This window comes from Pelmatolapia mariae, linkage group LG4 (assembly GCF_036321145.2).
Source record: "Pelmatolapia mariae isolate MD_Pm_ZW linkage group LG4, Pm_UMD_F_2, whole genome shotgun sequence".
Taxonomy (NCBI): Eukaryota; Metazoa; Chordata; class Actinopteri; order Cichliformes; family Cichlidae; genus Pelmatolapia; species Pelmatolapia mariae.
Window position 1 is genome coordinate 33,175,601 of NC_086230.1, and position 27,636 is coordinate 33,203,236.

The 27,636-nt window shown below is 41.1% G+C and overlaps 1 protein-coding gene and 1 long non-coding RNA gene across 4 annotated transcripts; both read left to right on the top strand.

The window, feature by feature from the left end:
* The first annotated feature begins 218 nt into the window (after positions 1-218).
* Positions 219-6,380, top strand: LOC134626547 (uncharacterized). The gene is made up of 3 exons (XR_010093826.1): positions 219-448; positions 3,211-3,323; positions 4,135-6,380. It is a non-coding gene; the product is annotated as an uncharacterized LOC134626547 (long non-coding RNA).
* A 2,923-nt stretch (positions 6,381-9,303) lies between these two features.
* Positions 9,304-26,637, top strand: LOC134626548 (polycomb protein suz12-B-like). Of its 3 annotated transcripts, XM_063472469.1 has the most exons (16): positions 9,304-10,018; positions 10,844-10,890; positions 10,991-11,055; positions 15,770-15,838; positions 16,173-16,222; positions 16,309-16,394; positions 16,487-16,733; positions 17,596-17,698; positions 17,826-17,931; positions 18,014-18,188; positions 18,396-18,484; positions 19,660-19,803; positions 20,378-20,535; positions 20,633-20,831; positions 21,938-22,017; positions 22,124-26,637. In XM_063472469.1, exons 1-16 carry the CDS (start codon positions 9,856-9,858, stop codon positions 22,542-22,544), a joined length of 2,202 nt encoding a protein of 733 aa, XP_063328539.1. In that variant the 5' UTR covers positions 9,304-9,855; the 3' UTR covers positions 22,545-26,637. The 3 variants fall into 3 exon arrangements, with proteins under 3 accessions (XP_063328539.1, XP_063328541.1, XP_063328540.1); XM_063472471.1 differs by lacking the exons at positions 9,304-10,018; positions 10,844-10,890 and adding an exon at positions 14,452-14,659; XM_063472470.1 differs by lacking the exons at positions 9,304-10,018; positions 10,844-10,890; positions 10,991-11,055 and adding an exon at positions 14,305-14,659.
* The last annotated feature ends 999 nt before the right edge of the window (positions 26,638-27,636 follow it).

A 27,636-nucleotide genomic window follows, 5' to 3' on the forward strand; every position in this document is an offset into this window, starting at 1 on the left:
GAACTCCATCCAAAATCTGTTCAATTTTGGCTTTCTCATCATCGACACGCAAATGCACGTCATATTATAAAAGCCAAGGACGGAAATTCTTTAAAACTGAGATAAAATATCCTGCAACATCATGTATGAAGCCGAGTGTCCCAGTCGAAGGCATTGCTGATAAAGACATGTCTCAGGTTATGGTTTATAGGCTACATTTTTGGGTCTGTGCGAAGTAAGAAAATTCTTTATGTTTCTGAATGGAGTTTGGCTTTCTTCACGACCTCACACACGCGATGAAAGGGTGTCTTCCCGGAAAACGCACCCGGAAGCAGATGAAGTGGCTCACGACAGATGGGATTTCACACTTTCCTTTTTAACCGCTAACTGTAGAGTCAGCATGATGATGTGAAAGTCTCCTGTACATGTATGGCACGGAGGAAGGGCTGTCTGATCCTCGAGTAATGCTGTGAGTCATGGCGCCTCTTTAAAAGAATCAAAGCTAGCTTTAGCTTGCTGGTAAAGCGATAGCTTGGTAGCTAGCAGGGAGAAGTTTGTGTGCAAGGTGCATTATTTTCAGTCTGCTGCATGTGCGCTCCTTGTGAGATTTTACTGATAGGGCCATTATCACGTCTTTGTAGTATTATTTATGTTTTGCATAATGCATCAACGAATTATGGGTTCAATGGGGCATGGAACAACCTGGAAAACCTGGAAAAGCCATTGGATTACATGATTAATGTTTTGAAAAGAATATTAAAACCAGGAAATTTACTTTGTATTACAGTTTGTGTTACACTTTGTTACAGAAAGTGTTTACAGAGTTTTCCCATAGACTTGCATAGGACTGGGACTCTTTGTGCAACCAAAGGTGTCGCCCCCTGGTGTCGTTTAAAAAGAAGGTTTAACAGGTTTAATGCACTTCCACTGGCTTCACTTTTCAAACCTGGAAGCTACAACCATCTCCTACTCTCTCTGTGATGTAATATCTGACCTGAGCTCCAGGAGCACTGAATCACCGAATGTTTTAAATAATCATGTAAACCTGCTTCTAGACCGTATGTAAAACATCAGAGCCTCTTTTCTTAGCATTTAGGGAATTATTGCGGCTCTAGCCAAATTCCTGTTGGTCATTTCACTCAGTTTAAAAAAAAAAAACTTTCTAAGGTAAGTTTTTTTTCATCAACAGCCTGGGACTTCTTTGGGTGCTGTGCCATGAATAAAAGCCTTTACTGCAGAGGTATTATAAGCAGTAATGATAGAGGACATGGTTTTGTTTTCACCTGGATAGTTTGTCTCTGTGTCTTATGGCAAATTATGGGGCTGCAGGAGGTTTTCAGACCTTTGGCGTGAATTGCTAAATGTCGGTTTGACTGTTGACAGATCTGGTCAACACAACTGTGCAATAGGCAGTAGCCTTTATTTTGCAGGTGTGTTGTTGAACACACCTGTCGAAATCAGTCAAAGGCGGGTGTTGTACTTACGTAATCATGTAACAATAGTGGCTCATAGGTCAGAATATCAACATGTTAATGGTTGTCATGGTTGGTGTGCAGGACTGGATCTACAGGGGTGGCACGGGGTGGCATGTGCCACCCTAAAATAATCTCTTGCCTCTAGTTTTGCATATGAAAATGTTGCTTATTAAAATTAGATAGCATTAACACTTTGAGCATAGCCACAGTTAACATTGAATATAATTTCTAAAACTGAATATATTACATAGTGTTTTCCCCCCTCCACTATTAAAAAATGGTTGTGCCCATAGCTCGGACCAGCTTTATTTCTTGTTGTCAGTAGCAACCGATGCCTATGATTGTGCCAGAGCACAATCAACATCACTATGGCATTATTTTTGTGCCACTATTCTGAGCGCACGTAGTAAAAATTTGAGCGCACGTAAAATAAATTTGCAAGTACAAGTGTTGCATTTTGAGGAGAATTTTATTTTGAGTGAAGAAAAGCTAAATTTGAGCGAACAAAATTCATTGCTGCGTGCAAAAAATGTATTTCAGTGTTTGCTATTATCCATATACACACACAATAGCAGCCCCTCTCGCTCAGATCTCTGCGGACCTGCTCGCAGTGTGTCGCTGGCGCTCTCAACATTTCTGCCCGTGTGCGTTCAGCTCTTTCTGTACACCGTTCTATTTGTGCCACAAAACCAACCAATCACAGACTTGAATGCAAAAAATTCTGATTAGCTGTTTTGGTGACCAATCAGCTCGCTAGCTACTGTAGCCAAACTGCGAGCAGGTCCGCAGCGATCTGAGCAAGAGGGGCTGCTATTGTGTGTGTATATGGATAATAGCAAACACTGAAGTACATTTTTTTGCACGCAGCAAAGAATTTGTTCTCCTCAAAATGCAACACTTGTACTGGCAAATTGTTTTTACATGCGCTCAATTTATTTTATTTTTTACATGCGCTCAGAATAGTGGCACAAAAATAATGCCATACATCACAGGCACGTCAGATCTGATGAGTGATTCAAATCTGATGAGTGATACACCTCCTGCTATCAGGCCTGCAGGGTTTAGGCCGGCGGTGTTGTCCTCTCCTCTGTGCCTAAGTTTTTAAAATTTACAATTTATATTTTCATTTCAAGTTATGAAAATCATTCACAAAACATGTTCGTGGCTGTTACTTTTTCCTGCTCGATTTTTATGTTTTTGTGTGATTTCAGATCAGTTGTGTTAATGAAAAAATAACTGTGAATTCAGACACGTGAGATTGTGCTGAAAATAATGATACCAAACAAGATAAACAAACCAAAGTTATACCCTGGAGCCCAGAGGCTTAACCCAATAAATAATGAAAAGTTAGGTTTCAATTTTTGGTGAAAAATGTGTTCATGACAGTGCAGAGTTCAGTCTTTTTGTGTAAAATTAAGCATGTAACAATTTGATTATTTCTAATAAAAAAAGGGTGTGAAACTTAAGTTAGACTTGTGTTTGTATCTGAACCACCCATGTTGTGTAGCTTCCTTGATTTTATACTTATTGGGCTACATACTTAATAATAGTATAAATCTATACATTACATAAAATCAAAATGTTTAAGTATCTGGGCTAAAGAAAATTATTAAGTTATAAACTATATTTATATGAAACATTTGCATGCTTACTGCATTTGATGCATTATAACCTTATATAATGCATATTACTGGATGTAACACCTGCAAGTGTGTAAAAAACATGGCACCCTGTTTGATTTCCATGCCACCCTAAGAAACTTTCTCTAGCTCCGCCCCTGTTGGTGTGACCCCATGACAGAAGAGTTCGTGGACAGCCTGTTCTGATGTTCAGCTGAAACTGGTTTCACCATATATCTCATCGCATCAGGTGAAAGAGCACAAAAATGCCTCCGATATACAATATGACGTATAATCTGTGCATGTAGAGGGAAAAGTGTTGCAATAAAGCGATTGAAATGTAGTTTTTCAAATCAGAATAAAGTATAATTTGGACACAGTGTAACTACAGGAGAAAGCTTTGTCATAAAACTATGTCTTCAGAAGATATCAGGTTCAGTCATCAGAAGTTCAAAGTTTTGTGACTTGTTTAAACGTTAATCAACGGTTTTACAATAGAGACCTTTGAATGCCGTTCTTTGACCTTTTTTTTATGAATTACATAAAAAACATGGGACCAGTCACTACTGGGAATCATGGCCCGTTATTCCCAGTCGAGCTGCATGTTTTGAAATCATTTCGTAGAGGCTCTCAAAGCTGCAGAATGAGTTATGCATCAAAATTCAGCATAGAAGAAGTCGTGTGCTTCAGTGCTTTGCATTGACCCACTTACATTTAAATCATCAAGTTAAAACTGTCTGAAACATGAACCTGTATTATTATTATAATAATAATAATTATTATTATTATCTATTATTTATTTTATGCAGAAATGTTTTATAATGTTAAATCTTATTATAATATCATTATTATTATTTTATTTCTCCATGAGTCCATATTGATAACATCGTGTTTCAGCAGTGCTGCATCTTTCTTTAATACCGTCAATGATATGAGACCAGGGCTTCCTGCACTAATACGTGTGATATTCTGATCAGAACAAACTGATATGGTGCTTTTGGTTTTTTTCTAAGGATTTCATCTTGTATCTGAATTATTTACATGTTGTTCCCATGTTCCAGTCTTTAACAGAGTCTGATCTACAGCTGAGCCTCCATCCTCCTGCTTAGCCATGCCGTTGGTGGTGGATGCTGTGTGGGCGCTGTGGAGCATCGCAGCCGGCGTCTATGACTACTTCCACACGAGTGCCATGGAGGAGAGGATCCACACACTGGAGAACGTCCTCTCCATCCACCAGTTTGTGATTGCAGGCCTGTCAGCAGGTCTCATTCTGCTCATGACCTACATACTGTTGAGAAAACACTAAAACCCTCCTCACCTGAAGGACAAGCGCCCATTAGAGGTCATTTGCCTGAAGGATGGCATGTTTGGTGCCAGTCAGGATGTCCCAGATGAAGTCAGGAGGACTGATGGGCTCCTAGGTCTGACCAACAAAGCTCCACCGGGACATGCTTTCTGAAACCTGGTGCACTTTGGGTAGTGGCTGGTTTGTCTGTTTGCTGCTTTGTTTAAATGTTAAATTATCCTGCTAAAAGAAACATAACAGCTTCTCAAGGCGAATTTGCACTCTGTTTTCCTAAACATGAAGGACTTCATTGTTTAGGAAAACCACCTGAGATGGCGTCAAGAACTCAAACACCTCCTCAGAGTGTAATGAAGGAGTTAAAATTAAGTTATTGTCGGTTTTGTGATTGATTTTCTGAAAAGGGAAGAAGCCCAGAATGACTGTGATCACTGCTACATTTTTAACACTGTTGTTGAAAAATCACACCATAATTAACTCGATCAGTTCTTCTTTTGTGCTTCCAAAGGAATCATGTTATTTGTTAAGACAGATAATCTGAGATGCATCCAAATTGCCCGTTAGTCTTTACATCTTCTAGCTCCATCTTCATGAATTATAAATGGTGGCAATGTCTGAATGAGACACATGATATCGTGGACTAATTAGGGGCCCCTTCTCCTACCTGATTTGCATGATTTCTCAGCCTGATCCGAGCCAGAATTACACATGTGAGACCTCAGGTGCACCACTCAGTTTAGGAGATGGTGTTAGTGGTTTGTTCAGTTTCTTGTGTCAGAATACTTTTTTGTAGATGATTTGAACCCTCACACAGTTACAGGGAGTCTATGGTCAAAATCAGCTGCGGAAAGCACACAGGAAGAGAAGGAAACCAAGTCTTTCGCTAAAAAGTCAACAGTGAAGGGATTACCCATCGCTAATAATGTTGTGACAGTAAAGTGGACTTATTCTGCTTATGCAAAGTTACTCTTATTGAATAGCTTTGCATGATTCACAGCTCAACATACGCTCTGATCCAACCCTGAAGTTCATCTTCTGTCTAAAATGAGATGTTTTAGCCCCTCCCCCTTTAATACAATACAACTTTATTTAACCCAACTTTCTTTTTGGTCTCAGTCGCACAAACCGGCCACCAACCACCTGGCAACCTCCAGACGCTGGGGAAAATGTATATTTCCTGAATTCATTGGTTGCCTCAGGTTGATGGCTGTTGTCAGTTGAAATCAGTTGCAAAGAAACCCTGTCGAGATGCTTTGGTCACGAGCTGCAGACGAGGAAGACTAAAAGCACAACTTTTAGTTTGGAGGCATCGATCTCTGTTACTGGTTTCTGTTTCATTATTTCACTAACCAAAGTAAATGTGGACGGAGGAACAGTAACGTCAGCCTGGGTTTTGACTTTCATTGACTTTATGCAATGTTTAATTTTTAAATTGATTCAGTGGGACAGAAATGCCAAAAATATGATGTCTGGGTCTGCTAAGCTTGATGGGAATGTGGTCATACTAGAATCTACCCCATCTCTGAGACTGGTTCCAACATGCACAGTCCCGTCATGGTATTTGCTGTAAAAGATTATAATCAGAGATTTAAAAAATGCTCTGTGGCAACTGTGGTTTGTAATTACCCTGATTCCACTGACACACCTGGACTTAGAGGATAAACTCAAAAAACGCTTCAAACGTTGGGAAATGAATTCATCCTGTACGTGGTTTATTTATTTTTCACACCAAAGGGAAATGATCGGTGTAGGATGGAGGTTAAAGTGTGTATTTAATGTGGAAAAGGGAGATTGTGCGTTTAATCTGTTTACATTTTTCCTAATGTGTGTGTGTGTGTGTTACGATTTAACCGATTATTGGTGGCTCACTCACTGCTGTTCCTGCTCACACTCTGGGCTTCATTGTCAGTGTACTGTAAACACTACTGTGCGTTCTACCTGGGCCGAACCTCTGCCGCGACTGCTATTAAAAGGGAATATGTTTGAATACTGATCAGAATTTAAGTCCAGACTTTGTTGTCTTTTATTCATAATTTGTGTTTGCTAATTTACGTTTTTTGTCGCTGTTCCTCTTTTCTTTTGTCCTCTCTCCTCTCACCTCCCTGCTCCTTCAGCCTGGCTCTGTAAGAGTTCTTTTCCTGTTGAAAGGGAGCTCTTCCTCCCCGCCATTGCCAATTATTTTGACATTGGGGATCATCTCATGGTTGGGATTCTTTTTCTACTATTGTAAAGGATTTTTCCTGTGAAGACTGCTTTGGTAGTATGGGGTATTAGCCCTGTTGTCACGTGTTCTTCCGTCCTTGTACAACCACAGTGCAAGCACAGTTCACATTTCCAGCAATAAGTCAAATTAGGCCAGTGCGACTGGAACTTTTATGGACAAACATTTGTAGGCAAAGTCAAGGAGATGAAGTTGTAGACGTTGGAGATCGCATCTTTGCTTTTTTGTGGATGGCGTGGTCAACAAACGCTCACTATACTGCCAAAGGTATTCACTCAACCATCCAAATAATTGAATTCAGGTGTTCCAATCGCTTCCATGACCACAGGTGTATAAAATGAAGCACCTACGCACGCAGACTGTTTCTACAAACATTTGTGAAATAATGGGTCACTCTCAGGAGCTCGTGAACCGTGATAGGATGCCACCTGGGCAGGAAGTCCAATCGTGAAATTGTAAGTAGGTCACCTACTTTCTGCAGTTAGTTGCTACAGACCTCCAAACTTGATGTGGCCTTCAGATTAGCTTTCCATTTCTGAGCATCTGCATCCAAGCCTTACATCACCAAGCGCAACGCAAAGTGTCAGATGCAGTGGTGCAAAGCACCCCGCCACTAGACTCTCAAGCAGTAGAGTGATGGGAGTGATGAATCACTTCTCCATCTAGCAATCTGATGGATGAGTCTGGGTTTGGTGGTTGCCAGGACAACAGTACATGTCTGACTGCATTGTACAAAGTGTAAAGTTTGGTGGAGGGGGGATTATGGTGTGGGGTTGTTTTCAGGAGCGGAGCACGGCTCCTTAGTTCCAATGAAAGGAACTCTTAATGCTTCACCATACCAAGACATTTTGGACAATTTCATGCTCCCAACTTTGTGGGAACAGTTTGGTCATGGCCCCTTTCTGTTCCAACATTACTGCACTCCAGTGTAGAAAGCAAGATCCATAAAGACTTGAATGAGTGAGTTTGGTGTTGAAGAACTTGACTGGCCTGCACAGACTCCTGACCTGAACCCGATGGAAGACCTTTGGGATGAATTGGAGCAGAGACTGTGACCCAGGCCTTCTTGTCCAACATCAGTGTCTGACTTCACAAATGTGCTTCTGGAAAAATGGTCACAAATTCCCAGAAACACTCCTAAACACTGTGGGAAGCCTTGCCAGAAGGGTTGAAGCTGTTATAGCTGCACACTGCGACTGGTCTGTTGTGGTGAAGAAAGGGCAAATTTGTTGTTTCACGGTTTTATCTATGGCCTCGAGCTGTGGCTAGTGACCTACAGAATAAGATCAACAACTTAGTGTCTTCCCCAAAGAGGAGAAGGTTCAGAGGGAGGTCTGGGGATCATCTCTGCTTGGACTGATGTCCCTCCAACCTGGATGAGGGGTAGAAGATGGGAGGATGGATTTTGTAGGGTCTGTACTTAGATTATAAAGCTCCTGAGACAACTGCTGATCTGAGTTTTTGTCATAGAAGTAAAAAAAAATAAAGTTAATTAAATTGATGATCCAAAGTTGTTGGGGATTTTTTTTTCTAGTTTTAATTTTCTTATGGGAAGCACAGAAGTAGTAATCTAATACATCTCTAGAGGATCCAAAGTCTTATGATTACCTTATAGAACATCATGACACAGAAAACCCATTTGGAAAAATACAGCAGCATTTAATTTATAATATTGTGCAAGTAAAAATAAAAAAATGTATAAGTACAAGAGCTGCACTGAATTCCACGTCATGTCTTCTAAGTACTGAGTGTTCACAAGCTATTTTAGGCCTCATTACATTTTTGGGTCAGTGGTTCAGTCGTCTGCAGGCAATACAGCACTGCTTGCAACTGAAATGTTTGCCATAAAAAGTCTCTCCAAACTGTACTCATAGCCCTGATTTCCAGTGTAATTTCTCATCAATCAAAAAAAATTTTTAATTAACCTTTAGTAAAGCAATTTATTTTCCATTCAGGATAAAATTCCAACATTTCTACATGTGGATATTGAAGGGCGCTGATTCAAAGGGAAGCGATAATTATACAAAGAATATTTTTTTAATTTTCTACATTTATGTAATTTAGAATTTTTAAAACAAAAACGCTAATCTCTTAAAAATAACAATGATACCATTTATATGTAAAAACATGAATAGTGTTTTAATCTATTTTGTCTGTAGTCAAATGTGATGATTTATTGGCTATAGACGCCCCAAATTAGATAAATATTGTTGTTGTTGTTGTTATTATTATTGTTATTATTATTATTATTGTTATTATTATTATTATTATTATTAATTTTCACAGTTAGTGACTTGCGTGAATAATGTATGCATGTTCAGACCTTCTGGCTCGCTACCCAACGCAACGGGCGGCAAAACGTGCCTTCTTGAGAGTCTCGCTGACGAGCGCGATGATTGGGCAGAGGTATTTAGAAGGTGGACTCTTTCAACACGAAGACGCAACGTATATCTGTGAAGTCGCTGAATTGAGGCCAGATAAAGGAAGTTTGCCTTCCTAATAAAAGCAGAACAATTGCGGGAGGTTTCTTTTTTTTTAAATTCTCCTTTGTATTATAAGATTTTCTATTTAATTTTTTTTCTGATTGCAATTTATGCACAATTACCGCGTATAAACGGGTAAAATATGCATTTGCCAATGTCATATATAAAGTAAAACTTTATTTAGGAAATTCCAACCGGATGTGTGAGTGCTCTGTTGCTGTGTTCCGGGGTCTATATCCCAACTTGGAAACAGGCGCTCGGCGAGAGCTACTGTGAATTTGGTGTTGTTGTGGCACCAAAGCCTTAGAAAGACTATCGTTTATGTGATTTATGAGATGTCGCGTGACAGAAACGCGCGTGGTCGTCGTCGGTAAAGTCAGAGCGCTGGACAATGCTAACCGGTTAGCGCAAGGTGGTTGCTAGCTGGCTAAGGAAGTTAGCCAGTTAGCTAGCAATCCGCCTGCCGGAGGCTGTTCTCTTGTTTCGCGCATTTCAAGTCTGTTAACCGCCCTCAGCAACTGTTTAACCTGTTCCCCATCGAGAGCGTTAAGCCGGAGTTTCGCCAATGACAGATATAAAAGAGGATAAACTTTACAAATCGTTGTGTAAAATGGGGAGTAGGCGGTGTTTCTCCTGAGCGGCTGATTTTCTGCCACTGCTGCTCTTTTGTTTTCACAAAGGAAGAGGAGCCGCATTTCTTTATCATTTTACACCACCTCGCATTTGGTGGTGGGAGAGTTTCTTTGATCTTTCTCTTATTTTTTTCACTGTTGTAATGGCTCCTCACAAGCAGAGCCATCCGGTGGGCTTGGGCTCTGGAGGTAAACCCAATGGGTTGTACCACCACCAGTCGTCCTCCGCCTCGATGGCTGCAGCCAAGAAGCCCAACATGCAACTTATTCAAGCCGACCACGAGTTGTTCCTGCAGGCCTTCGAGAGTAAGTTACTGCTGTCATCGGGTTGCACGTATAAAGTGTTAATTTAAGCTTATAGGAAGCTTTCCCCCGGCCATGTGCATGCAGCGGTAGCAGGAGGAAGAGATCATTTTGCAACAGAAGAGCTGACTTAATGTCGTACTTTTACTATTATCTACAAACCGGTACTGTACACAGTAATTCTAATCAAGGCCTGTGTCCACTTACTCTTAACTGCATGTCCTGGAGGGTCATCACACTGAATGTCACATCCTGAAACTTGTGTCAGAGAGACCCAGACAAACCTAGTAATTAATATAGGCTGTCTGCTGTTGCTTTTTAACTTTCTCTTTCTGCAGAATTGTTGTTAACTTATTTATAATTCATAGTTGTTTTACGTTTTCGTAATTCAGTAAATGTCAAAAACTATGCCTTCAGATGTCTTTTTTTTTTTTTTTTTTTTTTGTCAGCTACTCTGACTTTGAACAGTCAGAGTAGCTGTGAAGTGGAGAAAAATTCCCATTCTTGAAGGTTCAAGTGGCAACTGTTTGGTACTTTACTTGAAATGAAACTAAGTGACGATGCACTGATACTGATATTTAAAATGGATCCATAGCATGTGTTTTGAAAATGGTCTTATTTCCCCTTTTATGTCACAGCAAGTAAGAATGTTTTAAAGGTTTTTAGCTTCTAGTCACACCATATTTGGATATTCAGTCAACTCAGAACTGATATGGCAGGGCAGATAAACTGAGGTAGTCGAAACAAAAATATCACTGGGTATGTTGGTGCAGTTCTAGTGAATAATACATGAATTAATGTTCTGACATTTGGACTGTTTATTTGCAGAACCAACCCAAATCTACAGGTTTCTCCGCACAAGAAACTTGATTGCTGTAAGTTTTTAACTTCGTTAAACTTAGCGTTTCAGATAAGCTCTACGTTTCATAAATTACCAATATGTATTTAAACAAACAATGCTTTTCTGCATTTCAGCCTATCTTTTTGCACAGGACACTCACTTACATGTCCCACAGAAACTCAAGGAATAACGTCAAAAGGTAAAAACTCAGATTGTTTTGTTTTTTTACAATATATACAATATAACCTAATTTTTCTTTTCCTTTAATGCACCTCAGTGTGATTCATGTGTAGATCTTGTGTTTTTTCAGCAAAAATTGTACTTTCCTGTCACTTTCTCGGGTTTTAAAGTTTATTGAAAAAGTTTGACTCTTAGAAAGAAGGTCAGTTGTTATCATGAGTGAGAGCTAACTGACACGTGGAGGCCGCCTCGATCGGTTAAAGCTGAGATAAGAGAAGGTTTTTTCAGTTGAGCTGCTTTGCATACAGACTCTGCAGGGGAAGAAAAAAAAAAGATCCTGCTGATACACATGAGGCTGTCTGTGGTTCAGACGACACACCGAAGGATTGTATTGGATTACAAAGGGCATGTCACAACTTCTGTTATGTTGCAGGACATGCATTTTATTTTGCAGACCTCAATAAGTGTTTAAAATGGTGGAAGTGACAGCTGCAGCTGAGCTGCCTCCAAACGTTTCTCTGGTTTAGTTTGTGGTACTTTATTTAGCTTTTTGTTAGAGGGCAGATTAATCATTATGGATTTAGTGTTAAAGAAAGGAGTATAGAGATGAAGTTATTCAGCATTTAACTGAGACACCTATTAACATGTGACAGGTAATAATATTGTATAAAGCACTGAGTGCTCAGGTAGAGTAGAAAAGTGATATGTAAGAACCAGTCCATTTACTATAATGTAATACTTTAAAAGTTATATCAAGTTAAGTCATGATTAAGCTGTTATTGTTGAATGTTTTGGGTTTTTTTGTTTAATGTGTTTGAGGTTTTTAACCCAATTTAATTGTTAAAAAGATGCTGTCACTAGTTATTTGTGTTTTAAGCTCTACTATGAGGTTAAACAGATTGTTTTCTGCTGGTCTTTGGATTTTTGCTGCTTCTCTCTTTGCATGACAGTAGTTTTCTCTTGTTGCTGTGGACTTGTTGGCCGTTAGAGAGAGAGAGAGAGAGTGTGTGTGTGTGTGTGTGTGTGTGTGTGTGTGTGTGTGTGTGTGTGTGTGTGTGTTCTTGATTTGAATTGGAGGTTTTGAACCAGGTGTCTGCTGCTGCTCAGCTCAGTTTCACTTTGCGCTGCAGTGGTGCATGCTTCAGTCACATGAAACGCAACTTGTGATTTGAGATGAAGAGACTCAGGGCCACGCCACAGTTATTGACTGTTTTATTTAAAGCATTAATAACCAGAAGATAAGGAAGCAGGAAACCAGGAGGGTTGTTAAATGGTTGGTTTATCAGAAACTGAAGTTCATGTAACTCCTTCTACACAGAGGTGATCTTTGGGTCTGCACCCAGCTGAGTTTGCAGTCTCTCTCTCTCTGCAGCAATAAAATGTCTGAGCAGGACACAGTTTCTCTTGTATGGCTTCTTGGAAAAGAAGGGGGAAGAAGGGGGTACACAGCCTGCCTTAAATGTGCAGGGTCTCAGGTATTTTGTTTAACCCTAAAGCTACCAACCAGGCTGTTGTAGCTACTAAAACAATCGGGTATAGTATCTGATACTGGAATTTTTAAGATGAGCATTAATGGAGCCATTTAAATATAAGTTTACTGTTTCCTTCATCTATGGCAGCCATTCTGTCATTTTCTCAGGTCATTAATGATGTTTTAAATCATTATCGTAATAAGGATGTACAAAATTATACACGTTCCTGTTTAGGTTATAGTTATATTATTGTTACATATTTCCATGATTATAGAGAAAAATAAGATTCAAAGACTTACTACCGAACTAATCACATCTCTACAAAAAGTCAGTATTTTAGACCCTTCTTCTTCATCACTTCTAAAATCGTTGGTAGCATGCTCAAGATCAGCTTCTGGGGCAAGTCTTATTATTGGTGATCCATTCCTTCCTCCAGAGCTCCAAGTTGATCACAGGTTTGTAACTGAGCATTGCTAAAAACTCAAACAATCACCAGCTTCTTCCAGCGATCCAGGAGGAGTTTGGTAACAAGCTCCACATCAAATTAACATTTCAACAAATCTTAATCCAATCGAAAATCTATGGGCTGACTTTAAAAGTGATTGGACAAGCAGAAGGCCACAGTCTGATAAACTTGGAGCTCTGATAAGGAACAAATGGCTCACCATCAATCAGGAAAGAAGGCACAAAGTTTCAATGTTTATGTCCTGTATACAGTTAAGATGCCAAATAATGGAAGAATTACCAACAAGTTGGCATCAAATGAAAGCCTGTAAAGTTTCAGAAAACATGTAGTGCACAGGTTTCTGTTGACCTTGCCTCAATAATGCATCAGTCACTGAAAAGTTATAAAGTAAATTTAAAAATCCATAGCAAGCCATATCAATATAAATGACTGGGCTCGTAAATTAAGTTGCTTGATCACAAATTTCCTGTAAGCAGGAGCATTTCCATTAAAATAATAGCTTGAATGTTACAGTCCTGTAGCAGCAGTGTGGTGCTGGATGTTTGGCAGCGTATAGATGTTAATGGTTTTTGTAGTTCCCACTGCAGCGGTCATTAAAATGAATAAAATGAGACTGCTTGGGCCTGAAGACAGCCTACAGATGTGAAGGTTGCCTCACAGCTGTTTTCAGTTACTTTGGCTCATTAGAGTACAGCTCAGGTTAAAGCTGGACAGGACTTTATTTATGTTAGCTCTCCAGAGTGCATGCACTCCAAAACCCAAACGGTGTGCAGCCATTATGAGCTGGGGGGACGTGCTTCTCTATTTAATTTTATTTAAGAACGCATCAGGACTTGCTAGCGATGCTGACTTAAACTGGCAGTTGAATAAAATACTTTTAAGCAGACACACAAAAATCGTCATCCTTCTGCTGATATTAATTCAATGTCATACCTAATACCTCTTATTGTGCGTTCACACCATTTAAGAGTTTTGTCAGCCACGTTGTTTAAAGTGCCTTTTCCCTCACTTCACTTGAGTCTAAAAGCTCAAAGACAAAAAGTTTATTTCAGCTTTTAAAGATCACTGATGGCCTTTACCTTTCTTCTTCTTCTTTTTTTAAAGGGCACCTACTCTCAGCTTTGCATGATTCACAGTTCAAAATAATCCTCCTTTATCTTACACTGAGCCTTGGTGCAGTCTTCAGTGAATCCTCTGTCTGAAATAAGCTTTTTTTTTTTTCCTTTTTTTTTTTCTTTTTTTTTCTAGCTTGTTATCGTCACCACACTGTCTTTAAACCAAAAAAGCTTGCTTCCCGCTTCCAACTGTTTTTTTTTTTTTTTTTAATATATAAATATTATAAGATATTAACAAGAAAATAGTTCGGTTTTAAATGAAGCATATTTCCATTTGACAGTTGTTATTTACCAAAGGAAATACAAATATTCTACTAAGTTTCACCTCTTATTTTTTCCTCTGGCTGTCCGTGACCCGTCAGTGTGGGCTGCAGCACCGTTTTAGAACAACTCCTTTTTGTTTATGTCACAAAACGCTGGTTCGTATAAACAGAAAATTAACGGCAGAAACCTCAACAATCAGATGATCTCCTGTGAGCAACACTTGGAGAAGGTGGTGAGAAAGAACGAGACTCTGCCTCGCGTTCTGCTTTTAGAAACTCCAGGAAACGCGTATAAGCCTGCACAGAGGTAAGTGCTGGTACTGTGTGGTCTTTGAGATAGGGCTGGGCGATATGAGGAAAACATAAAATCACAATATTTTTTGGCTATATCGCGATACACGATATATGTCATGATATGTTTAAATAAACTCCAAAAACAAAAGTTACTTTCAACCATATATTTTACTACTTTGAATACAAAAGATCTGAATGAATTGAAACGCTTTATTTTAACCATTATTTTTAGCCATCAGTTGCCCACAGAGGTTTTCTCTAATGACGACACTGTCACAGTAAACCTCGTTCTGTGGTCAACACCAGACCTTTAACAAACAGAAGATCATAGCAACAAAAAAAGTACATCAAGCAAGAATTGATGAGAGAAAATAAAACAACTGAATTTAAAAAGGTGCTCTTTTGTGTTTATAACATGTACAAATTGTAAAATTAAAAAATATGATCACCTCAAATTACAAAAACAAAAGTCTAGACAGTGACTATAAAAATGACTGACTTAGAACAGTCACCGGTATCACAGCTCATTTACTTAACATTGACGTTGACACGCGGCGTTTAAAACGGCCTTACTTTTGCATTGGATGACGTTTCAGCTGGTGGAATATTTTGTGGTACTTCTACTTTTTGCAGCATGTTTTGCAAATTACCGGATTTTGTTCGGCGTCATCCTTGAGAAATCCAAACGACAGCGAGTTTCATTCCCTCTCGTCTGAAACTCCTGCTGTCGCCATATTTTTTTCCCCATCTGATAGTATATAAGCGCATGCTCAGCGCAGTGTGCTGGACAGAAAGTCACAGTGAATTACATACAGGCAGCTTAATATTGTTTGGCAATTTATACTTGATGGTTACGATAAAGCCATTTTAACCATCGTACGCGGAAAAACACAGTGTATTCGATATATCGCCCACCCCTACTTTGAGATGTGATCGTTCAGGACTCTGAGTGTGAGGAGGAAGATTTTAAATGGTGTAGTGTGCCGTAATCCAGATTACGTCCTTGTTCCGAGGACAAGAACCTGATCTTCACAAGACGTTTGCCACTGAGTTTCTGCATGTTTGGACTTTCAGTGGGCTGGTTGTACGATTGCTAACTGCTGCCGTTTGTCTCCATGTGCAGGAAAAATTACAAGGTTGACAATCTTCTGTTCAAAGTGGAAAAGATGAGAGGGGAACAGGAGACTCACAGGTAACCGCTCAGTCCTGCAGGACTCTCTGCTTTCCATTCCAAGCTTCTAGAAAACATTTAGCTCACATTTTTGTTTATCAAGTGACAAAATATCAGTAAAAAGTTCACCAGCTACATGTGGCGCGATCCCGCTGAGGTACATAGTCACTCCACACCTAAAAGCCCATTTTTAGCAGGGATACAGTGCTGTAGCAAAAAGAGAGATTCTAAAGTTTCACATTTTTATTTATTTTATGCTGCTTTCCCTGGCACTAGAACACCTCCTTTTATAGCTGCAAACTTCACAATGTTTGGTTTTAAAAATATCTCAGAACTTTTTTTCCCCCTCCTACAGCTTGGCCTCCAATCTTCAGCTCACCTTTACTGGCTTCTTCCATAAAGCTGGTACGTTTTTCCATATCGGCACTTTTTATCGTTTCCACTGACCTCACTGTGACTAACAGGAAATCTTTTGTGTTGTTTGTTTGCAGGAAAACTCTCTCAGGACAGCGAGAACGAGCAGAACTCGGTTTCTCTGGAGGTGCTCCTGGTCAAAGTCTGCCACAAGAAGAGGAAGGTGTGTGTCATGAATTTCCTCTGCTGGTTTTCTACAGCTTGCAGGTGTAAATGAAACACACATGAAGTTTCCTTTTCTTGCTTCCTGTGTAGGATGTGAGCTGTCCGGTGAAGCAGGTCCCCACGGGAAAGAAGCAAGTCCCTCTGAACCCAGACACGAGCGCCGCGGTCCAGGCCAAGCTGAGCTCCTACCCCTCCCTGCTGGTTCCCAGCAGCGAGTTTGAACCCAGCAACTCTCACATGGTCAAATCTTATTCGCTGCTCTTCAGAGTGTCACGACCCGGGCATCCACGAACACAGATCAACGGGCTGGCTAATGGCGAGATTCACCACAGCAGAGGTGGGCAGAGTGGGCTATTTGGTGGGTCTCATCTCTGCAGCTTTGCAAAAGCTTAACGGAGCAAGACAAACCAAGGATAAGAAAATGAGACTGTAGCAAAAAGCCAACTTGCTTTGTTTGTCATCCGATCATGATTAACTGCCTGGAGCAGAAAGGTTTTTCATCCCCTGTAATGAAAAAGAAAACATGAATTAAACTATTGGAGAAAATCATGATTTAGGCCATAAACTGGGATAGTGAAAGGAAGCAGGATTTGACTTTGGGTTCAAATGCTGATGAAGTTAAAGCACCCCTAACATGAGTCCATGACAGTTTTGCCAGTACTGGTGGGAAACTGTCACAGGAAGTTGTTAACCAGTTACTAGTGTCAGTAGGGCTTAAATCATCAGGGGACAGGGAAATGTGTCATATGTTTTGGTAAAACACATTGAGCCAACTTTGGATGGATCCAATCACAATAGCAGCGAGTAGAATTACGAGTTAAGTTTAAACCAACTTTTTAGATGCCAAAGAGTCCTCCCTTTGCTTAACGACTTCAGATTTCTTACTGGTCTGCAGTGGAAATTATCAGATGTTAGGAGATGAGACTGTTGTATGACAAGTCTTGATGTAGTTCAGTGATGTTTTGAGTTCGTTTATAGCGGGTCCTTCAGACTTGATTCACTCAAAGTTTTTAGTTGACCCAGTTTAACTTGCAGAAGATTATTATGGCTACTCTTAGCAAATTTTGCTTGTCTATATTTCTTCAGCTGTTTGAACTTAAAAATTAAACACAAAGTCACCCTCGTAGTTCCACATCCCTGCAGAAAACGAGGGACAGTTTGGCGGAGCAGAGGTTCATGCCACCGTGTGTCTTTTTCAGACTTTTCAGAAGAAGCCGTGAACAGGAAAAGGAGGAGCTCCGCTCTCAGGGAGGAGGGAGAAACCACATTTGTAGCTCAGATGACAGTCTTTGATAAAAACAGGTGAAAGACACACACACATACACCGACACGCACACACAGTAGCATCTTTTGACACAGGAAAGAAAAGGTGTCGTTGCAGCGTTTGTGCAGCAGAAGTGAGAAGACATTGTCGTGTACTTGCGTGCAGGCGTCTGCAGTTATTGGACGGCGAGTACGAGGTGTCCATGCAAGAGATGGAGGAGTGTCCTGTCGGTAAGAAGAGGGCGACCTGGGAGACCATCCTAGATGGAAAGGTTTGTGTGCGTGAACCAAGTAACCCTCAGTTCACACAGCTGATCTGTGTAGTGAAACCCCGTGTTTGCTCTGTTTTTGCAGCGTTTGCCTCCGTTTGAGAGTTTCTCTCAGGGTCCGACTCTGCAGTTCACACTGCGCTGGACCAGCGACTCCACCGATCATTCCACCGCACCCGTGGCCAAACCGCTTGCCACCCGCAACTCCGAAACCAACCAGGACACCCGACCCAGCACCCTGAGAGCCACGCACGCACCAAGTGAGTGTAGCACAGATAATGTGTGCTGTGTTTCAGCACACGTGTCAATCTCATGTTTCATGTTGATTATATCCAGGATGATCTAATATTTAGATTCAATTGTGACGTGCTAGTAACCTACATATGTTTGGCCCTTTTCCCAGTGTGGCCCTCAGTAAACTGACATATAACATCAGCAGTGAAAGTGTTGCTGTTTTTCTTCTGCAGCTGTGAAAGAGTCGGTAAATACAGATGTTCAAACCAGAAGAGAACAAGTCTTATCTGAGCCTCGACAGAAACTACGAATCTTCTACCAGGTCAGTCCGTACCTGCTAACGCTCCCGTTTCTCCCACAGACTTCAGTCATTTCTGTGACCCTTAATTGTCATTGTGGATCTTTTTTTACACACATCTGTAATTTTTCTATGATGGATGGATACTTTGTTGATCCCACAAAGGATCCTTATGCCTATTGTTACAGCAGGAGCAAGTGGTGAGGGCTTTATACTGTGACAGTGCAAAAACGTACACATGTGATAACAAAACAAAGAAAATAAATGATAAAACTGATTTTAGGAAGAGTAAAAAGTAAGACTGAGAGTGTGCAAGAGAGTAGTGCAAATCCCATTAATAGATAATATGTACACTGTAAATCGAAGAAACAGCTACAAGAAGGAATAATACAGAAGTGTGTGTGAAATCTTACACCTGACAGGTGTGTTCACCTGTGACAGAGAGAGTTTTATAGAGAAGAGTAGGAATGATTTCATGAAGCGTTACTCGAGGCAACTGGTTTGCACAGCTGCTGTCTGTGCTGATGGATGAGACACACCTGATGGACATCTGCTGTCTGTAGTTTCTCCACTGCATCGGCTCTCCCCCCGTGAAGAATCCAGTGAAAGAGAGACTGTGTGTTACAGATTCAAGCGTGAGTGAACTGTATGAACACAGGTCACTTCAATTTGCAAAACAAATTTTCAGCCTGGCCTCAGAGGGAAAACATGAAGTAATCGCGAAAAGGCAAATTGTCCATGTTCGTTGACACAAAACGCAATTTTTATTTATTTTTTTTAAATTTTGGCCAGTATGACTTTCTAATGCACGTCAACGGGAAGTATATTTTTTGTCTGGGGCACATATATATCCTACCAGTTAATGTCAGTCTACACCTGACCACAGATAGGGTAAAAGATGTGGTATTTTTGTGTTGTTGTATTAGCATTAGAAATAGAATCCCTTTTCTTGGGCGTCGGGAATCCCTGTGGTGAGTTTAGGGTGAGATAAAATGACCCAAAAACCACCGATGAGGTGTGACAGTGAAACAAAGGAGTGCCGAGATCAAAGTGTCAGACACAGTAGGATTTATAAAGGCTGCTGCATGTCGATTCAGACCTCTGGAAAAGTAGCAACAGGATGTGAATTCCTCGTCAAAGATCAACGAGTCTGTCGCTTCTCAGCTGCTGAGATCACACTCTGTTTCTTTCTTTCCTAGTTTCAATACAACAACAACACACGGCAGCAGACCGAGGCCAGGGATGACCTCCACTGTCCGTGGTGCACGCTGAACTGCAGGAAGCTGTACAGTCTCCTCAAACACCTCAAACTGTCCCACTCCCGCTTCATCTTCAACTACGTGGTGAGAGATGTACACCAGCTGTTGCTCTCATATTTTGCACTGCCAGTTTGACCAAAGCTTTCCTACCAACCAAATTCCTGTTCGGTCAGACATGTTTCTTAGGTAAAATGTCTTCTTGCAGATGTTGCCTAACATCAGCTTACCTGCTAACTTGGGTAGATTACTTGATATCTAGTGCAGCAGCCACATCTGCGTCAGTCAGAGCTAAGGTTAGCTCTAGGGAAGGAAGAGAAGCACAGATATACCCAGGAGCATAAATCCTTTGGATTTTGCTTGAAGGTCTGACTCGAGGTCTTTATGGGTCAAACAGTCGACACGCTGTTGGAGTCAACACGAGCATCGAGGAGCGTTTCATTTTTAACTTCTATTACTATCTGATGAGCGTGCTCCACAAAGCTTAGAAACAAAGCTAAGAACAAATAAAATCAAAGATACCAGTACTTTAAAAACATCGTACAATGTAAAACTTTGAAACGGGAGGTATCATCAGTATTTATTATTTAAATTCAGCACTCAGATCTTTTAACATACTGTTGAGCATGTCCTTTAAATATACATCTCTGATCTTTGGCAGCCCCATCCCAAAGGAGCAAAGATCGAGGTCTCAATCAACGAGTGTTACGATGGGTCGTATGCAGGAAATCCTCAGGACATCCACAGTCAGCCAGGCTTCGCCTTCAGCAGGAACGGCCCCGTGAAGAGAACCGCCGTCACCCACTTTCTGGTCTGCAGGTACCCCTCCAACTTCTCCTCTACCTTTATATTTATTTACATGCTGCCGAGGGCGACAGGAACTCCTGATCATCCTCTTCCTGTCCTCTCCTCTCAGACCCAGGAGGACAAAGCCGAGCCTGTCTGAGTTTCTGGAGTCTGAGGATGGCGATCGGGAGGCGCAGAGGACGTACATCAGTGGACACAATCGCCTGTACTTCCACAGTGACAGCTGCCTGCCACTGAGGCCCCAGGAGATGGAAGTGGACAGCGAGGACGAGAGGGACCCCGACTGGCTCAAAGAGAAGACTGTAAAGGTGAGCTCGAGCCAGATGAACAAACACAGGAATGCTCCTGAGGAGGAGGAAGAAGCCGGGTATAAAAACAGTAGAAAGCTTCATTGGATCGGTATTTGATATCTCACAGTTTGAACTGTAAAAAGTTTGATTGGTGTGTCCCAGATCTCTCAGTCTGGGATAGGAAATTTAATAGTTATGAAAGGGAAAAATCCAGGATAACCTTGTTTCCATCTTCACCAAATTCAGAGAAACAAATATTCTTCCAATAATCAAACAGCGATATTGAAACATTTGCTTTCTCCTGCTTCTAAAAGGAGAACATTTGGAGAGTAAAACATTTCGGGTTGTTGTTCAGACGAAACAGCCAGTTTTTGTTGAAGATGTCACCTTGGACTCGACTCTGATCGTTCTCAAGCGTTAAAAACCTCTGAAGGATTCAGACGATTCAGCAGACGCTCAGGCTTCTCTCCTCCTGTGAACGGCTTTTGCTTCTCGTGACTGTGTTAACTATGCTAACTTTTCCAGATTGGTGTGAGGGTAACAGAAGTCAGCGTGGACGTTTCTGCCGCTGGCCTGTTGATGTCAACATTAAAGCTCCCCATGACTTAACAACCTGTGACTTAAAGCAGGTTTTATAATGAACGATAAAAAAAGATTTCAACACACACACACCGTTTACAAATGGTTGTTGTGTTCTTGCGTTTCTTTGGTTGTTTTGGGGAGGTTTTCTTTTTCAAGTTTTCTCTGTGATGTTGGACTCCAACCTGCATAAACGCTATAGACTGTATGTAAAAGATGGATGTAACCCCGTGGTTTGAAGAATGAAGCCAGTGCAGAGGTGTCTTAAATCTGTTCTTTCTTTTCTTTTTTTTAGCCAGCAGGGGGCGGCTCCTCTTAAATCTGATTTGTATATAACTCTATGAGGAAAACGACCCTATTTTTAACTCGAGTTCTGACTTCAGTAAATGCTTTCCTGAAGAGTTTGTGGTCTCATTTAAAGTCTTTTTTTAAAAATACCAGAGGATGTGACACTCACCTAAATCATAGATTTGAGGCTTCAAAATCTACCTCCATCTTTTATATACAGTCCATGCTAAATGCTAACTAGTGTGCTCTGATTGCAGCAAATCGAGGACTTCATGGACGTGAACGAGGGGGAGAAGGAGATCATGAAGCTGTGGAATCTGCACGTCATGAAGCATGGGTATGTACTCAGCAAAGCTTTTGTCAAACGGCAGAAGTTTTTTGGTTTATTTCAGGGTTTTTGTTTTTTTTAAACCTCACCTTATCCACTGGCGTCTTCCTCCCAGCTTCATCGCAGATAACCAGATGAACGAAGCGTGTCTGCTGTTTGCTGAACACCACGCTGCCGTCATCGTCAAACGCAACCTGTGTCGCAATTTCCTGCTCCATCTGATCAGCATGCATGACTTCAACCTGATCAGCACGCTGACCATCAACCAGGCCATGGCCCGGCTCCGCCTCGTCCAGAGCCAGACCTCCCACAGAGACAAAGAGGAGGACGACGAAGAGGAGGAGGACTGGGAGACGGCCGTGGAGTCCCAGCCGGAGCCGGATCCTGACCCCGATCCCGATCTGACGGAGTTTAAAACCTGCAGTAACGAGACCGCCAACGGCTCCCTGGAGACTGGAAACCAACTGGTGGAGGACGGCGGCGAGAAGCCGCACGCCAAGCCGAAATTGTCCGGCTTCTGCTCGGTTTTAAAGTGACTGCTCGGCTGGAGTGCCACAAAGATTCCCGAACAGAGCGGGAAGACTGAGGCCTGAGGCCGGAATCAGCAAACAGGTGTTAAACACACACACGGGTTACTGCAGGGATTCTCAAAGGCAGGTTACACCAGGATCAAAATGAACTTCACATCCTGGAAGTTACACATTCAAATCGAAGAGACGCTTTATGGTTTCACAGTTCATCAACGCTGAGAACTTTGAATTATTTTTTAATTATTTTCACGTTTTTTCCATGTTGTTTGTCCTGTTTCTGTAAATGTTTGAGTGTTTAACTCTGAGGTGCTCCAGTTTTATTTCCAGCCTGACAGAGCTGTGGAGTGAGCACAAAACAGGTTCGGTCTTAGGGCTGGAGGTGCAGAAGACGGTCGTACGCCTTCTGCAGATGACGAGTTGCCTTCAAAAGAGGCGTCAACATTTCATGCAGCAGCTGCGAATTCAAACAGGAGGAGATGGTCCGTCTGCTCGGGACTGTTTTCAGCAGCGGAGTGATCCGTATTTGGTGCTCTCTTTGGTGCTACTTTGCCTCTCGAGACTCTTCGTTGGTGGTCTGAGTCACTTTGTGTTCACTCCATTGTCCAAACCTCATGTCAGTCTTCCTCAGAGTGAAGCATCAATCAGTGACCTTCCGGGCACCCTCAGCTCCACCAAAGGTTTTCTTTTAGCAGGGAGTGTGTGCACATGCTCAGTAGTGTCACGGTTACGGCGTCTGATTGAGTGTCAAGAGTGTTGCCGTACTGCAAAAGGAAGTTTGACCAGTTATTATCAAGAAAGGTCAGGGTTGAACCGCTGATGGTCGGGAGGTGGCTGATCACAACTTGAGACGCCTGTTAGAGCCGTTGCTATCAGGTGTTTTTTACCTGGAGACGCCACAAAGTTCATATTAACTGTTAACGAGACCGATGCTCAAAGCTAAGATAGACTCTCTGCACTAGTGTCATTTATTAACGTTTTAACAAGAGTCTGAGAGTAGTTTTTTTCTCTCCCCCATATGTATTCTTGTTGAGCCCCGCTCATATGAAAATCATGTTCATAATAATTCTGTGAGTCAGAATATGAAGAAAATATATTTTTGCTCATACTGTGGAGCATTACCTTTCACTATCCGTGCAGCGAGCTCGAGGGATCTCGTAAGATCAAGGATGTTTTCCGTGTGATTCAGCTGCTTGTTAACTCAAACACAACGAGACAAAAGTCTCCGAGCTTTCTTTGATCGGGTTAATCAGGAAGTTAATCCTCAGGTTTGGTTAATTTTTGGCATCCAGTGATCATGAAAACAAGATGATATTAAATAAATGGTTAGTTTTTGTTTTGTTTTTTTACATTAGTTTTTGCTGCAATGCTCTCATTTTGTATTGTTAAAGATAAAGTGAAGACATTTCCTTTGCAGGCGTTTTTCTCTCTTTTGCTGCTTTAGTTCAGCTCGAGCCGAGACGATGAAAACTGACTCCTGCCAACGAGTTTTATCTGGAAGTAAAAGGTTTTCGCTGGATCGTTAAAGGTTCCAGCTTCCTCTGTGTCGGATCTGAGGGTTTATTGTGCGGTCTGTCTTCTGGCGACATAGACAGGACTGTTTGAACCTGTGACTCTGCTGTACTCGTGTGCACACCTCCCCTACAGTTATGTTTTTCTTTAAACTACTGGTGCTAAATGTTTTTACTCCTCAGTGCATCTCCTTTCTTACAGCAGATCTCCACTGCCAGCTCTCCAACAACGAGAAGCATGTTTAGTTGTCTCTTTCTTTTTTTTAAAGTGACTCTGTTTTTCCTACAGTGCTGTTTTTACCGTGCTCTGAGCCCAGGACAACAAAAAACACTCGCTGTGCAGCAAAACTGGACAAAAAAGCTCCTCAGAGCTCAGAGAGGCTTGGAAAGGCCACGTTCCTACTGTTGTAATCTAAAAAAAATTGATAACTATAGGGTTAAACTGTTTATGCAGGTGCTGGTTCCAGTTTCTTTAAAATAAGAAATTGCTGCTTTATTTTGAAATTATTATAAACTGAGTAGTTTAAGTTTTGGACTGATACAAGTTTGGCTGGTCTGTTTTGTTTTTTGTTTTGTTTTTTTTCTTTTATTTGATCAATGAAATTGTTAAAGAAAAAGAAAAGAAACAAGAAAAGCCACTTATAAAACGAATGGTTCCACAGGGTTGTGATGTCGCTGTATGGTGTGGCGTTAATGCAATATAAATAATGTTGCTCCAACCAAAAAAAACAAACATGTTTTGATTAGGAAAAAAAACACACCTGAAAGTCTAAAGTTGGCTGGAGGAGGTGGGGTGGATGGATGGATCAAATCCAGGCCTTTCACACAGGACATTTGGGGTTAGAGTCCACCGTGATGTGAAAAGTTAGTACTGATTTATTACTTTTAGACCAAGCGACACACTCGGAGACTGAAATAAGTATGAAAGTTCCTCTAGCGACCACCAGAGGCTCCTGCAGTGGATCAGTCTATGTTAAAATGCCCAACTTTAATTTGTTTAAATAAACATGTTTTCAGCCAGATTAAAAAAAAAAAAATTCTGGATGGTTTCTTCCTTCAGAAAAACTGCACAGCTTAAAGTGGCCACTCTGACAAGTGCATCAAACCATCTACTTTATGTAGATGATGTCATCATCTCGCGTTCACATTTTGGTTTTGAAACCTGCCTTTGTAACCAGGAGTGATCATATTTGGTTGTTTGTATTCAGAGGGTGCTGTGCTAAGTTTAGGCTAATGCTACGCAGCTTGGTTAGCACATTTCATATCCATAAAGTTGATACAGCACACAGACATGCATATCTGCTAATTGGTGCTAAGAAACTCTCTAAAACTGGATGATTTTCCTTTTGGATTTTTGTTTAGTAGAATTAGACAGGTCCATGTTGACACAGGCAGCTGTAGATGTTAGCTCCTAGGGTGCACTGTATCCTTGCTAACCAAACTAACTAGCATTAGCTGATAGCTTGGTACACCAGTTTTCATCCAGTCTTTTCACTTCTGGCTCTAAAAATCAACATTGTTGGAGGCCAAAATGTGAAGTCCAGAATCCAGCAGGTGAAGGCACAGTAACTTCATCCATCTTTTAGCTTTCTTTGCCCCCATGAATCGGCAAAATTGTGACATCACAACAGTGTGACTGGTCCTGGAGCAACATTAAAATGATGAGGGGACACCAGCATGGCGGCACATGTAGTTACTGAACACGCCCACTACACCTGTTATATATAAATGTAAATATGACTGTAAAAAAACAAAAAAAACAAACGATAGCTTTGTGATATGTATGTTTTTGAAACTCAAACACCATCAGTGACATTTTAGTAGGTATTTTTAGTTAAAGGACCAAAATGGGATTCATTTTCTGCAGATTTCTCTTATGTGTCCTGCGTCATGTGACCCCCTGGATCCCTGCTGTCATCATTACTTTGACATTTAACCCCGGGAACACGCCGGGTAAAGATTAGACATGACAGACGAATCACACCGGGAGCATTTCAGTCTCCACGGGGAATTTTATTTTGAAAATTAAAACCGTGCTCCTGTATAGACTGTATATGAATGTTGGATGCATCTATTGTGGACCCTCTGTGTAGGTTTTTTTGCGAAATGACACGAGTAGTAAATCCTGGAGTTCTTCCATTCTCCTGCAAGAGGGTCCCAAAAACACTCGAGGCCGCTGCCACACATTTGTAAATGAAAATATTTCATCAACCCACCCACTAGTAACAGAGTCAGGCAGTCCAGGTGCTGATGTTTTACCCGTGCCATTTTAGCCTAAATGCAGTACGAGCCTCCAGATGTGGGCAGCTGTGAGGCCATGGGAGCATAACGTCAGCCATGATCATTTGGATGTATTTAGAGCTTATCGATCTTTTTTGTGTTGTTTTAAAAAGCTTTATGCCTGCTGGTGACTGATCCAGCCTGCTGAAATCTGCAGATCTGAAACCTTGTCTTTGTTCACGAGACCCAGCAGCGTTTTGCACAATACGGGAGGAGCCGTGTCGGCCAAACGAGACTTTTCTTTAACAATAATGTAAAACTAGCTTGAGTCACAATGGTTTTCTATTAAAAAGGACAATTTTGTAATAATATTGGCATCATGCTCCATTTCTTTCTCCATCATTTCACCAAAGTACACGTCACTCACCGCTCGGTCACACTAGGCTCAAAATAGGACGACAGCGACTAAGTGTCGTTGTTTCAGGATTGCACTGATTTCATTTGCTGTCTGAGACTGATTGCAAGTACTTGCTGCGACCAGCTGATCGCCCAGAGATGCAACATCCCAAACCTCTGGGTGACTTTTGATCACAAAGTGATTGCACAGGTTGATTGCACGTGGCTCTTCCCCCTCATGTTGCTGGATTGAGAGCTCTGACGTTTGACTTTAAAGCTGTAGTTTGTTTTTTTTGATAAAGTCTTAAGGCTGTTGTGTCTGATCTGGTACTTTTCATTTATAGACAAATGTTGATTTATATTTTCTATAAATTATATTATGGCTGGAGCATTCCCTGCATGATTGTTCCAATATAATATTGTACAACTTTTTGCAAAGACAAAAAATCAAAGCAATCTGCACGCTGGGTTTTCAAATCTTCCAAGTATGAATGTTAACTGCTCACACAACTATTGTTGGTAACTACTTTTACTGCCCTCTCGTGTCTGCAGTGAGGAACTACAACACAAATACAGGCAGCAGCATTTCTAAAATACAGCGACCAATAGAAGTGAAATAAGCTGATCTCGTTGCCATAGTGAAGACTTCAAACACTGATCAACACTGAAACGCACACTGATGATCCTGATCATTGATATCTGCCAACTATAATACAGATGCTGTCCCAAATGTGACCTTAGTGACTGAGGTGAAACATCTTCATGAACAACACAAAACTATCCAGCTGTCATCCACTCAAGACGATGAAGATGCACAGACGTCTTTATAGAGGTTTAACAAACTGATGTTGTGGTTCCTGTCGTGACCACTGGGGGCAGCACAGATTAGAATACATTTGCCCCTTAAAAAGGCAAATTAAACTTTAAAAAACGTGCATTGATGTAATTAATAAGCCAATACATCATATTTTCAA

Excerpts from the sequence above, each read along its gene's own strand:
- LOC134626548 (XM_063472469.1), top strand. The coding sequence starts at position 9,856 with ATGGCTCCTCACAAGCAGAGCCATCCGGTGGGCTTGGGCTCTGGAGGT. Across the intron at positions 16,734-17,595 it reads CGAGATTCACCACAGCAGAG|ACTTTTCAGAAGAAGCCGTG; the intron begins GTGGGCAGAGTG and ends TGTCTTTTTCAG. Across the intron at positions 17,932-18,013 it reads AGACCATCCTAGATGGAAAG|CGTTTGCCTCCGTTTGAGAG; the intron begins GTTTGTGTGCGT and ends CTGTTTTTGCAG.